This window comes from Diabrotica undecimpunctata, chromosome 10, assembly GCF_040954645.1.
Source record: "Diabrotica undecimpunctata isolate CICGRU chromosome 10, icDiaUnde3, whole genome shotgun sequence".
In the NCBI taxonomy this organism is placed as follows: domain Eukaryota; kingdom Metazoa; phylum Arthropoda; class Insecta; order Coleoptera; family Chrysomelidae; genus Diabrotica; species Diabrotica undecimpunctata.
This window is the reverse complement of record NC_092812.1, coordinates 67553610-67567229: the sequence shown is the minus strand read 5'-3', so window position 1 is coordinate 67567229 and position 13620 is coordinate 67553610. Positions and strand designations below refer to the sequence as shown.

Here is a 13620-nt window from a genome sequence, read left to right as displayed (position 1 = left end):
CTCTTATTTCTTCTATTGTTATTTCGTTTTGGTTTGGGTTCTCATATGGGTTTTCTTCAGTGTTGTCTATTTCATTATTATAGTCTTTTTGAGTCAGAAGGTCTTCGAAATATTCTCTCCACCTGTTCAATATTTTCGTTCTCGCAGAGGATGTGGCCATCTTTGTTTTTAATTTGTTTTGGTGTTTGTTGTCTGTTCTCTGTTCTTAGGCTTCTCAGAGTTTTGTAAAATAGTTTTTGGTTAGTGTGGTAGTCCTTCTCCAGCTTATTCCCAAAATCCTCCCAGCTCTTCTTTTTTGCTTTAATCACCATGTCTTTTACTTTTGCCCTCTGTTGCTTATATTTTTGATAGTTTTCTGCATTCTGGTTCCCTAGATGTTTCTTCCACGCTATCCACGCTTCCAACTTCTTGGATTTGACCTCTTCTTTTATTTCATTACTCCACCAATTCGTACATTGTCTGTTTTTATTGATTTTAGCTATTCCGCAGATTTGCTTGCCCCCATCTAGGAGAGATTCTTTAAGTTTTTGCCAAGTTTCTTCTAAGCCATAGTTCTGGTTTAAGTGCTTTTGTAGACTATTGTTCACATAGCTTTTGTATTTATGTGCTATTTTCTTATCTGCTAACTTGTATGACCTAATAACTGCGTTGGTGAGGTTTCTTGGGGTTCTGTCTCTTTTTCTTGGTACCTTCTGCGTGCGTTTTTGTTCCACACCGATATTAGTTCGGGATACTACCAGATAATGGTCGCTATATATTTTTGCTCCCCTTCTGACTCTGACATCTTTAATACATTGTCTTAAGGGTCTGTTTACCAATACATAGTCAATAATGCACTTTTCTCCTCTACTCTTGACTTCTGTGGTATATTTGTGCACATCTTTGTGTTGAAAAAACGAATTCATAATTATCAAGTCATTCTTTCTAGAAAAGTCTATAATTCGTTGACCATTATTGTTTCTTACTTGTTCTCCGTGTTGTCCTAGTACATCCGAGGATTCTTGGTCTTTTACGCCTACTCTACCATTGAGATCGCCAATTATTATTATGTTACTTATAGTTTATTACTTATAGGGTACAAATAGTTATTTTTAAATTTTTAAATAAAACACCCCGTAACTCAGTAAGGAGTCACAAAAGTTATATGGGTTAAATCTCAATATTTTAAGCTCAGGAATCTCCAGTTAAAATATTTCCAATTATTAATGAAACACCCTGTAGATATATATTAAAGTATTCAGTAACTATAGAATGTTGTGATTTTGACATTAATTCATAAGACTAACAATACCTTGACGTTAATTAAAAAATTATATACAATAAATTGTATTAATACCTAAAGCTGACAGTTATTTTATGTATTTTTGAAAGCTCTACAATAAGGATGGTTTTTAGAGAAAAAAAACGAATTACTGTTTTAATGATAAGAGGTTACGACGATAGAAGAATATCTTGTAGTAAAATAGCTAATTTATTTAACGATACTTTCACAAACTATCCTCGAATCCATTATGTGGCGGTACAAAAAATTGTAAAGCGCTTTGCGGAAACTGAAAGAGTAAAAGATAGCATTCGAACAGGTGGACCAAAAGCTGTTATAAGTAACAATAAAACTTTAGATTTATAGCAGAGTTTCGTTGAAGCTTCACATACATCCTTACGCAGAGCTGCACAAATACATGATGTAGGTCATTCTTCAGTCTTCCGTGTATTACATAAGAATTCATTTAAACCCTACAAAATCCAGTTGTTGCAAGAATTAAATGAAGATGACTATTACCGTAGATCACAGTTTAGTGAGGTAATTATGAATTAAATTGTAACTGACGAGAACTTCGTTAACAAGATATGTTTTTTCGACAAAGCAATATTTAAAGTGATGGATTGGCATTGATTATTTGGCATACAGATTATTTATATTGGGGATACTTGAAAAGTAAAATTTAGAAAACTAAACCAGCAAGTGTTGCAGATCTAAAGCAACGAATTATCGATGAAACCCTATTCATTTTTAGAGAAACATGTAGAAATGTAATAGTTGCATTCTACCATCGTTTAGGCTTTTTCACGTTTCTAGGCTTTTGTTTTATCTTTTAAGATGTTCCTGACTACATAAAATGAAAGTATTGTATACGTTTGAATTGGTATTGAAGTGGAGATTTCAATAGAGGTGATATATACAGGGTTGTATTTAAAAAGCCAAAGTGACTAATGATATCAGAAAAATAACGTTACAAATCAAATTTCAAATCTTCTTATTGAAGAATAAATGTATCCCTGTTTTTTATAATTCGGACCACCCATTAAAGAGATAATTAGGTGTTTCCTGACTTTTGGTCCACTCTGTATATAAGATTCATGTGATAAGGTTAAGATTAATTTAAACACAGAAGAAAAATGTACAAAATAATATTGAATTTGTTTTTACTAACAAAACTTTGGCATTATTAAGAAAATTATCTTCAAAGATATTCCGTAATTAAAAAACAAAATAGTGTCGTGTAGAGAAAAAATACCTTTCAAATTATGTGCCATTCGACCACACCTGCTGTTTTATAAAAACTGGGGGTTGATGCGAGGCCGTAGGGGGTTACATTTGAGGGGATGAATTTTGCACGCCAATTCGTCCTCCTCCCAATACAAATCTACGTGTTTTTTTTTAATTTTGGTTTCTGGATTTTCTTCGGGGGGGGGGGGGGTAAATTTTCATTGGAACAGACTGTATATATGAGAGAGCTATTATTAGGAGTAAGTTAATAAATAAATCTTTTTAAATAAATTAGAACCGCTCGTTTTATTTTTAAACAGGTTACAGTGTTATATACCCTATTGCAGCCAATTGGCTTTTTGTACATTGTCAGCTAGTCTACTGTTGCCCGTATCCCACTACTAGGAGACACACATCTGACGCCTAGTAGTGTCTATGATTTTTCAGGATTCGTCAGAATCTTTTTAGTTTATATTAATTGTTAACTATTTTACTTAAGGTTTCTTGTCAAAACATATTGCAATAATATTAATTTTAATTTGTAGTTAAGTTAAAAGTATAATAATACTTTTTCTCTTGTTTGCAGAATGAAATTGCGAAAGTATTCGAGATTCCATGTAAAAATGAGAATTGTGATAAATTCGAGAAAGAGAAAGAAGAAGAGGAAGAAACGGTTAGAGAAGACAACGAAATTAGGCTTTTAATAAAATTAAATGAAAAAATAGAATCGGATGTGACGGAATTGCTAGCGAGAAACGAATTCCGACAGAACGACAAATACAACGATAGCATTATTAACGAAAGTATAGTAGTACCCTGTAGTCTTCCGAATTCTTTTTATAAAGCGCGATGTGTTGTACCATTTGGAAGATCTCGTGGATCATCTAAAAATCATCTGGTAAGCGAAAAATACTTTTTTTATGACATATTATTCCTTAGTTTGTTAAATTTATAGGTAGTTTATCAATGGCAAATAATACAAATACTGGTGCTTCTTCATTAAAACCATTATACCGATAAAATCCATTAAAAAAGTATAACCAAAAAATTTCAAGTAAATTGCCTAAAGAAAAAGCCATGTATGAAGACCGGTTTGCCATTTAATTTTCATCATCATCATTCTGGCTACAACCCTGCGTGGGTCCTAGACTACTCAAGAATTTCTCTAGTCGTCCCTATCCATCGCCTTCCTTCGCCAAGCACGTATTCCCATAACGTATGGTCCTAAAGTTTTGGGAAAAATTTCAAAAGCATATAACTCTGACCACAATAATCATATATTTTTATTAAATTATTCAACAATTTAACTTAACTATCCTTATTATAAATCAAAATTCAAATGACAGACAAGGGACCATTATTTTCGATTTGCCTAATAATTCCCCTGACACGTTGCATCATCCTTTGGACAACCTCGGCGTCAATTTCTCTAATTTTTGTATATATGCGGCGTCTTAACTGTTCCTGATTTTGTGCTTCCCATCCGTTATTATAGACTTTCCGACTTAATATTGCCCAGAACTCTTCAATTGGACGAGCCTGAGGTAGGTTGGGGGGACTGTCTGCTTTCGGTACAAAGGTAATGTTGTTAGTTTCGTATCAGTCCCTTGTGATCCTCGCGTAATGACATAAAGCAAGATCTGGCCACAAGACTATTTGATCTTTTGCATGATGTGTGTTCACAAACTGAAGCAATTTAGAGAGACATCTTTGAATATAAATATTTGCGTTTAAGGCTTCGCCTCGAACAACACCAATGTAGGGCTGTGAGATAAAGCCAGTCTCAGAAATTGCACACCATACCAAAATTTTGTCCTCAAATTTTTTCTTACTTTTGAATTGTATTTCATCAGGTACATTTTCGTAATCATTCGTGTAAAACCCATCGTTACCCTTCATCTCAGAGTTGGACAAAGTAAAATATTTTTCATCGTCCATAACGATCAACTTGTTGACGAAATGCACTCGCCTTAACGCCCGGCAACATCTCGGAATTCTCTCTAATTGATCCTCTGTGTATTTTGGAGCTTTCCTTCTTTTCCAGTAGATAATATTGTTACTCGATAGGGTCCTGTATACTGTAGTCTTTCCAACATGAAATCTTCTGGCTAGTTTTTGATGTGAGACCCCAATTTTGTTCTTAGCTGCTTCAATCAGTCTTGCCTCTCTTATATGGTTCAAAATCCGCGGTCGGCCACTTTTACGCAAGTTAACACATGGCATCCCTTCTTCACATTCTCTGATTGTGCGATAAATTGTCGATTAGCTTATGTTTTGATCTCGATAAATATTAACAATATCTCGTTTCGACATTCGCCCAACCATATTATAAACACCTCGACGAATATCAATTTTATGACATTTTGCAGAGCACAAACCAAAATATTCTGCTTTGTTTATTAAATGTCAATAACTGATGACATTTCAATTCCATGGCCTTCTTTGTTAAATGCATTTTGCTTCTCAATCAGACCAGGTGAAATTTTTCCCAAAACTTTAGGACCATACGTTATTTCTCATCTCCTCATCGATGTTATCAAGAAACCTTGATCTTGGTCTTCCTCTTCTTCTCTGACCAATGGGTATATCTATAGGAGTAGACTTTTTCTAGCTGGGTCATTTTGTTCCATCCGCATTATATGCCCTATCCACCTCAGACGTCTTATCTTAATATGTTTTACGATATCTGGTTCCTGGTATATTCTATAAAGTTCGAAGTTGTATCGTCTTTTTCACACTCCATTGTCATTCACTGCTTAATAGATTGGCCTTAGTACTTTTCTTTTTGACCAAGATAGGGAACTTTGAATAACGCGCTCTGATTCGCACGTTTAGCTCGCAGCGAATACCTGGGGAAAGATCATCAATGTGTGACAGAAGCGATGAAAAATTACGTCCGTTCTTATCACCTTTAGTGATGTTTGCCCCAGTTTTATACAAAACTTAATGAAAAAACAACTCCAGGCCATACCAAATACAATGTGCCATTACTTATCACGTGGTTTTTTCTCTAAATATTGTTTTTATTAAAAAGTTAAAACGAAATGTTGACAGAAAATCCCGTCTCTCCAATCCTTTTTCTTCTAATTTTTTTCTGTCTTTACATTCTGTCACATTCGGTCATGGTTGTGTACAGAAGTGAAGGAAAAATGTAAAGAAAAGAAAAAAGTTTACCTGAAATACAAGTCAACCAAAACACATGCACTTATAAGAAAAATAAAAAATGATCACTGGGAACGCTTTTTAAAAGAAGTGGAACCTGATTTTTACGGTCTGCAAAAGGAAATATGGCGCTTCATAAGAGGGCAAAGAACTGAGGTAAAAGAACTAATAGAACCAAAACACATAGAAAAGGATACGTGGATTGAATACCTAAAAAAGTTATATGTAGAGGAAGAACAAACGACGCTAGAAGCTAGAACAGGAAACACAAGAAATTACCACAAATGAAGAACTTAATATAAATGTACAGAAAGTTCGGAAAATACTTGAAAACCTGAAGAACAGAAAAGCAGCAGATGAAGACCATAGTTTGGGATACCAAACGAGTTACTGAAATTTTGTGGAGAAGCAATGGCAGAACAATTAACAATATTAATTAATAACATTATAAAACACAATAAAATATCGGAAGCATGGAGAATGAGCGAACTAATTCTACTATTCAAAAAGGAGATAAAAAACGGCCAGAAAACTTGTAGGTATAAACTTGTTAAATACTACGCTAAAACTTACAACTAAAATTTTACAAGTGCTAATAAATCAGAGGATAAACACAGGGTTTTCGTAGTGGAAGATCGTGTACAGATGCAATATTCGTTATGAAGCAAATTACCGAGAAATCACTAAAGTATAATAGACCAACATTTCTGCGTCTGATTGACCTAAAGAAAGCGTTTGACAGAGTAAGACTCAAAGATGTAATCCATCTTCTATATAATAGAAAAGTTCCCCTATTCCCCTAAATATTATAAAAACTATCGAAAACATCTATCAAAACAACAAAATAGAAGTCAGAATAGATGGACAACTTACAGAACCTATAGAAATAGGCAGCGGAATAAGACAAGGGGATTCATTGAGCCCCATGCTCTTCAATTTGATCATGGATGAGATCATCAAAACCGTTAATAAAGGAAGATGATACAGAATGGGAAACAAAGAAATCAAAATACTCTATTACGCAGAGGACGGAATATTGATAGCCCAAGATGAAGAAGTCTGCAAAGACTGGTCCACAGATAAGAGCAAAAGAATTTAATATGACAATCTCATCTCAGAAAACTAAAACAATAGTAGTCAGCAAAGAACCAAACAGATGTAAAATTGACATTGATGGCATCAGTATTGAACAAGTAATGGAAATAAAATACCTGTAAATTCCACTGTCTGGCTAAGGAGACCTGGACAAAGAAGTGACAGATCAAGTACAAAAAGCAAATAGACTGGCAGCATGCCTTAATAACACTATATGGCGAAACAGACACATTAACACTGAGATGAAATCAAGAATTTATAAAGCCAATGTAAGACCAATAATGACACATGCCTCAGAAACAAGACCCGACATAGCCACAACGCAAAGGCTACTGGAAACTGCAGAGATGAGAGTACTGAGAAGAATTACAGGAAATACGCTGAAAGATCGAAAGAGAAGTGAATACATTAGAAGAAAATGTAACGTACAGTGTATAAATGAATGGATACCAAATAGAAAAAAAGAATGGAATAACCACATAAGTAGAATGGAGGAGACCCTTGTCGTCAAAATAGCAAGTTACCAATCGGCAGACGAAGTATCGGACGACCGCGCAAAAGATCGAGTGACAACCTTTCATAGAGGTATTAATCCGCCAATGAACAAGCGGAATTGCTTATAAAGGGGAAGAAGAAGAAGAAGAAAAGACATTAAATTTTTTCGAATGTCATTTTTGTTTATTTATTATACTAATTGACCTGTAAGAGCCTTTTCTTATAACTAAAACCTACGCTTGCTTAAATGCGATGAAGTGAATTCGAGTTTTCTCTTTAGTAGAATTTCGTTAAATAAAAAAAATTCAGACAGCTACGACGAGAATTTATAACTTTTATGTCGCGCATCTATTGGAAAAACATACAGCACCATGGCCTATTAAAATGTTATTAACTGACAGATTTATTATTAGAGATAAATTAACATTAGCACAACAGCTTAAAAAATGTCGTCAAACATTATCAACATAAACGTTGTACACACTACGAATAAATAAGATATTAATTTAGACGAAACCATGAACATTATATAACAGGTGATATGAAGTCACGTTAAGATATAACAGCATGGTAAGTGTTATAAATTATCGTATACAGGATAAATTATCTTCGATAATAGTACACGGATCTCAGCTGAAAACTAAGAAATAGACGAAACAACAAAATATATGCAGTTTTACTTAAACAGTGTAGACCAAAATAAACAGGACTGACCTTGTAATTATTTTATTGTTTTAAAAGATACATATTATTGACACTTTATAACATGTTCTAAATGAGCTGTCTGTTCTAATAAAGACAGACTTCATACCGATATTCCAGATTTCTCGTAATGTTATGGAATAAAGGTTGTCTCAAGTCCGCGAAGAAGTCTCTAACGGCATCCTTTAACTCATTGATGGTTTGTGGTGCTCGTTTAAAAACGGCAGTTTTAGCCATGCCCCAAATGTATGCGCCTGGAGAATGTGCAGGATAGAGGAAGTTAGTAAATCGTGAAATGAATTTGTTTGGAAAATGTCCCTGAAGAAATTGACGAATTTCTACAGCAGTAATGCAAGTTGCCCCATGCTGCTGGAAAAATTGGTCTTGAAATGCCAAATTACGTGCTCGACAAAATTGACGTAGATCAGGGATAAAGCGTGTTAAAATTTGTATGTACCTCTGTTGATTAAGTGTGACTTGCCTACCATTTTCTTCGATAAAGTATAGACCAATGATTCCGTGTCCCGAAACTGCACACCAGACACTCACTTTTGCGCTATGTAAAGGAACTTCTTGAACTTCATCTATTCTGGCAAAGCCCATAAATCGATTTGTGCAACGATTTACATGGCCTGACAAATAGATCAGTTACTGAGGGTTTTTACCTCCGAATTCTTTATAACTGAATCAATTCATTTGAAATGTTGTGTGTTGGTAAATAATTACTCAAGGAACAAAAGTTATATAGTGCCGATGTGCGCTTCCACCCTGGGGGTGTTTGCCACCCCTTTTCGAGGGTGGAAATTTTTTCACTCAAAATAACCACGCTATTCGATAGAAGGACAAATTTCAAACAAAAAATGTAGTTAACATTTTTTTTGCTAGATCAATACTTTTTGAGTTATTCGCTGTTGAAAAGTGTTATTTTTTGTTAAAAAAAAAACATGTTTTTCAAAGGTTTTTTAAGAATAGCTCTGAAACTAAGAGTTTTATCAAAAAAAGTGTAACGACTAAAATTAAAGCTCATAAAAAAACAAAAAGATTGGCTTTTTAATGAATATTTTCAGTTCAATATTAACTGAGGTATGGCTGTTCAAAGAAGGTTTGTTTTTGTTTTTGTCTGTCAATATGAGTATTTAACGTTAGATAACGGAAAACGGATACATTTTTCGACAAAAACTCATATAATATTTTTAAAGGAGCTTGAAAAGACCTTTAAAATGAGTGGTAAAAGTCCTTTGCACCAACTGTACGTGAGATACGATCAAAAAAACGATGGGTTTCTCAAATTTTTGTAAAAAAAACCGCAATAAAACGAACGTCATGTTCACTAGAATTGAAATAAATTGTTTTCCTTATAGAATTCACTTTATTTTAGTGTTTTTTGTATGATCCAAAAGTTTAGCCACTTTAGAATACCCAGTTTTTGAAAAAAGTATGATTACATTTTTTTTTTGTAAATTTAAAAAAAAAATCTTTTTTTTATAATAACTTCAACTTCAAAACTATAAAAGATACGTAAAAGATGACAGAATATAAAAAAATAGGTTTTTTTTTCAACAAAAATGTTCATTTTTTAATTTTTTTTGTAGCTTAAAAAATAACGGAGATGTAGTTGGTTGAAGTTTGCTTTATAGCGCATGAACCACTGGTCTCCGACCCTTTGACCCTTTAAACATGAAGGACTTTAGAATGTTTTAACATTCCTATACTTATAGCCCGTTAATTACCTGTAAAATCGTTTTTTTATGCATGTTGTAGCATCAAAATTAACCGAGTTATTGTAAAAAAACCAATAGTACTTTTTAGAATAAATTTTGGAGCATGGAAAAATTTTATAATTTGGAGCATTGGAGCATTTCGATGGAACTAATAGACATTTAATATATACATATGCATCTATGTATCTCTCTCTCTCTCTCTCTCTCTCTCTCTCTCTCTATTTATGTCCATGTCTAAGTTAAGGATTTAAGGATTTTATTTTCATCAAAAGGGGTGCTTGTAAGGGTTGAAAAAAGTAGGCTCATTTTATGTAAAAAATTCATTTTTGTCTACAAATAATGCACTCTAAAAATGTTTAATCGTTAAAAATATTTTTTAATTCATTTTTGACAAAGGGGGTGGTTGTCAGGATAGAAATGTTGAAATTATAATAAAATGTTATTTTATAAGCAAGAAATTAATTTTTGTTTAATAAAATGCACTCAAGAAATGTTTCAGATTAATAAAAATATATTATTTTAATTTTTTAAAACAGGGGTTAGTTGTGAGGGTTGAAATGTTGAAATTATAATAAAAGGTTATTTTATAAGCAAGAAATTAATTTTTGTTTAATAAAATGTACTCAAGAAATGTTTCAAACCGATAAAAATATTTTTTAATTCATTTTTAATCCATTTTTGCCATAAGGGTGGTTGTAAGGGTTGAAAATTTCCAATAAATAAAATATTATTGTATAGCTAGGGTATTAATTTTTATTTGTATTTAAACATAATTGAAATGTCTCAAGCTGCTACGACATTTTTTCATATTATTTTTATAACAAGTATTAGCTTTTAAGGGTTTTAAGGGTTGAAAATTGTGAATAATTAATTTTTATATTAGAGAACACATTACAATATTTACCTTATGCGAATAAACAAGATTTAAGTGCATAAAAAATTAAATAGTGTTTTCCCAGTTTCTTCAATAAGGGGTAGTTTTCACCCCTTAAAAACTTTTAAGTGGAGGGTAAGATAAGCTTAATTTGAAATTTTTTAAAGAAATCGATGCAGTTATAAAAAATTCGGAGGTATTACCATATTTTAAGCCTCAGTAACTGGACTAAAATGAAAACGTGCTTCGTCTGAAAACCATACATTTTTCAAAAATTCAGGATTTTCATACTCTAATGCAAGAATTCTGGCCCAATATTCCACTCTACTGTGATAATCCCTGGGATGTAATTATTGATGTACCTGAATCACATACGAAAATGCAGCCATCTCCTTCGGGATTCTTTGCAAGGAAGTTCGTTTTAAGCCAAGATGCAACGCTGTTCTTGTCTGGCTGGCTTTCGGATTTTCCAAGATTCGCTCAAAAACACGTTTATTAAACTGTTGTGTGAATTGATCACACACGTATTGCAGACTTGCTCCATAAGAAACACTTTCTCCTCTGTACTCAACACCATTTTTAACGATTAGGCCTTAATAATTAATTGTTAAAGGATTACTTGACATGTCTATACTAGTTAATTTGAATATGACAGCGCGCACAAAGCGACATATATGTTTCAGTTTCAGTACTGTTTATTTTGGGCAATACTGTATTGATTTTATTAATTAAACTTAATTTGGTAGTAAGGGAGAGTAATAAATAAGTGTCAAGTGTCATTATTACTCAGTATATCTGCAGAAATAAATAATAAACCGACTTTTTCAGGAATAAATGCAACGAAATAAATATTTTTTTAAAACATTAGTCAGATTTTTTACAAAATGAGCTTAAAATACAGTACAAGTATTTGAAGAATAAGACATAGCAGTAAACTGGCTATTATCATCATTTCAAGGTCAGGTCCTATGTGGCAAAGATTTAACATTAGCTCTTAAAGTACGCCTAACAAAATGTTACGTATACAGTGTACTATACTATGTAGTGGAATCATGGACGTTAAATCTAGACACAATGAGACGACTTAACGCCTTTGAAATGTGGACCTATAGAAGAATTATGAGGGTTTCCTGGGTAGATAGAGTTACGAACAATGAAGTACTGAGAAGAATAGGTAAAGAGAAGGAAGTTGAACTAACAATTAAAGAAAGAAAGCTACAGTATCTCGGACATGTGATGAGGGGCGAGAAGTATGAGATCCTGCGACTCATAATGCAAGGAAAGATAGATGGCAGAAGAAGCATCAGAAGAAGACGAATTTCATGGCTCAAGAACCTGAGAGAATGGTTTGGATGCAGCTCAAAACAACTTTTTAGAGCTACTGCCTCAAAAATTAAAATAGCTATGATGATTGCCAACCTCCGTAGCGGAGATGGTACCTGAAGAAGAAGAAGAAGTAGGATACAGTTAAATAGTAATAAAGGAAAAAGAATAAAGACTCCTATATCAAGAAACGTCGGTCCATACAGAAACAGATACAAAAGTCATGTTAAAGACTTATTTCCCTGGTTTATTAGTGTTTTTCCAGGTTTTAGTATTCATACGCTTTCGGCCACTTTGGTCACTTTCCACTGTGCCAAAGAGCAAACTCCTCTGGTGGCAACACTTATTATAAAAGCTATGATTTTTATTGCTTTGTCTGTAACTATTTCATGATCCAGGTGATTCTTTGTATTAATTTAGTCTAGTTTTTCTAGACATCGTTTTCGACTAATCCAAATAATTTCTCTGACTATGGATTTTATTGTTTCACTCTAAAAATCTCTGGCAATTTTTATATTAGTCTTCAGATATTAGTATAAAGTTGTAACTAAAAAAAAGGTTAAATCCTGCATCTATACATATGTCTATCAAACATTTGGGGTTGTTCCTTAAAACAAATCCATTTTTTAATGGATTTGTTTTTTGTGATGTCTGTTTTTGTAATGTCTGTTTTAATCCAGATCCTTAAAACAAATCCAGTTGGCAGTGCTTTTGATTGATAGGATGGATAGTGTAGCACATAATTGGTGCATGCTTGTGGATTCCTTAATTTTTTTGGTTTGAAATCTTTTCTTTGAAGCGACTGTAGCGACTACTGAGTTACAGAATTTCCCACCGTCCAAAGCAACGTGGTTTGAAGTGTGACACGTCTTATTTGTTTGCCTATTTACTTGCCAAGTTAATAAATATTATGTATTTAAATAGCGTCTATTGTTCGTGTAAGCTTCTGTTTACGACTTTTAAAACCAAAAATATTTAAATATATAGTTTCCACACAAAGTAGGTAACCCTATCAGTATTGTTAAGTTTATATTTCCATTTAGCGATAACATTCGCTGTTCTTATCTTAGTTAATGTAATTAAACTTATCTTTAATGACAAAACCACAAAAATTATATTTTTCGCGTGTTTTTAAATAATTAATTACCGAAAAATTATTGAAGCTAGCTAAAAATACCGATTAAATATTGTGTGTTTATTTAACATTCGTAAATGGCTTTTTTAATGGCGCCACCTGAAAAAAGCTAGGGTTGTGTACAATATATCTTACAAAATTTTAACAAATGGGGTGTTGTAAATAAATATATACTATTGAAAGTAAATACTGATAAAAATTTTGTACTTAATTGGTTCTAGGAATTTAACTTTTTTGCGGGATTTTTACAAATAGCCAATGGATGTTACATTTTCAAGTATGAAGATCCCTATGGGGAGTGCCCAGTTCTCAAATGGCCAATAAAAAGTGTTTGCTCGGATATTTTAATAATATACAGGGCGAGTGTGAATTTTGAATGTTATTTCTTATAGCTTTTGAACAGTAATTTCGATTTGTCTGAAACTAAAAAAATTCAGGTCCGGTCTTAAAAAATTAGTTCGTTTTGTTCATGTAAAAACTTTCTAAAATAAAGAATAATAAGTAATTTGTTTATTTACATAGCATGTAGGGGCCTCTTCCAGTAGAAAGCTCCTTTTCTTTATTTACCAACTATAAAGGTTGCTAATTTATTATGAGTAGTTTAATTAAAGAGTATGTAAGTTAA

At 32.8% G+C, this 13620-nt stretch overlaps 2 protein-coding genes across 4 annotated transcripts in view; one reads left to right on the top strand and one right to left on the bottom strand.

Moving 5' to 3' along the window:
- The window catches only part of Teh1 (tipE homolog 1 phospholipid transfer protein), a 174715-nt gene that overhangs the window by 41956 nt on the left and 119139 nt on the right, over positions 1-13620 (bottom strand). The window lies entirely within an intron of this gene.
- Positions 1-13620, top strand: part of cv-c (RhoGTPase activating protein) — a 195908-nt gene that overhangs the window by 128014 nt on the left and 54274 nt on the right. For all 3 annotated transcript variants that reach the window (XM_072546484.1, XM_072546485.1, XM_072546486.1), the window contains exon 3: positions 3075-3386. In XM_072546484.1, coding sequence (XP_072402585.1) covers positions 3075-3386 — 312 coding nt within the window. The remainder of the gene's footprint in view (positions 1-3074; positions 3387-13620) is intronic.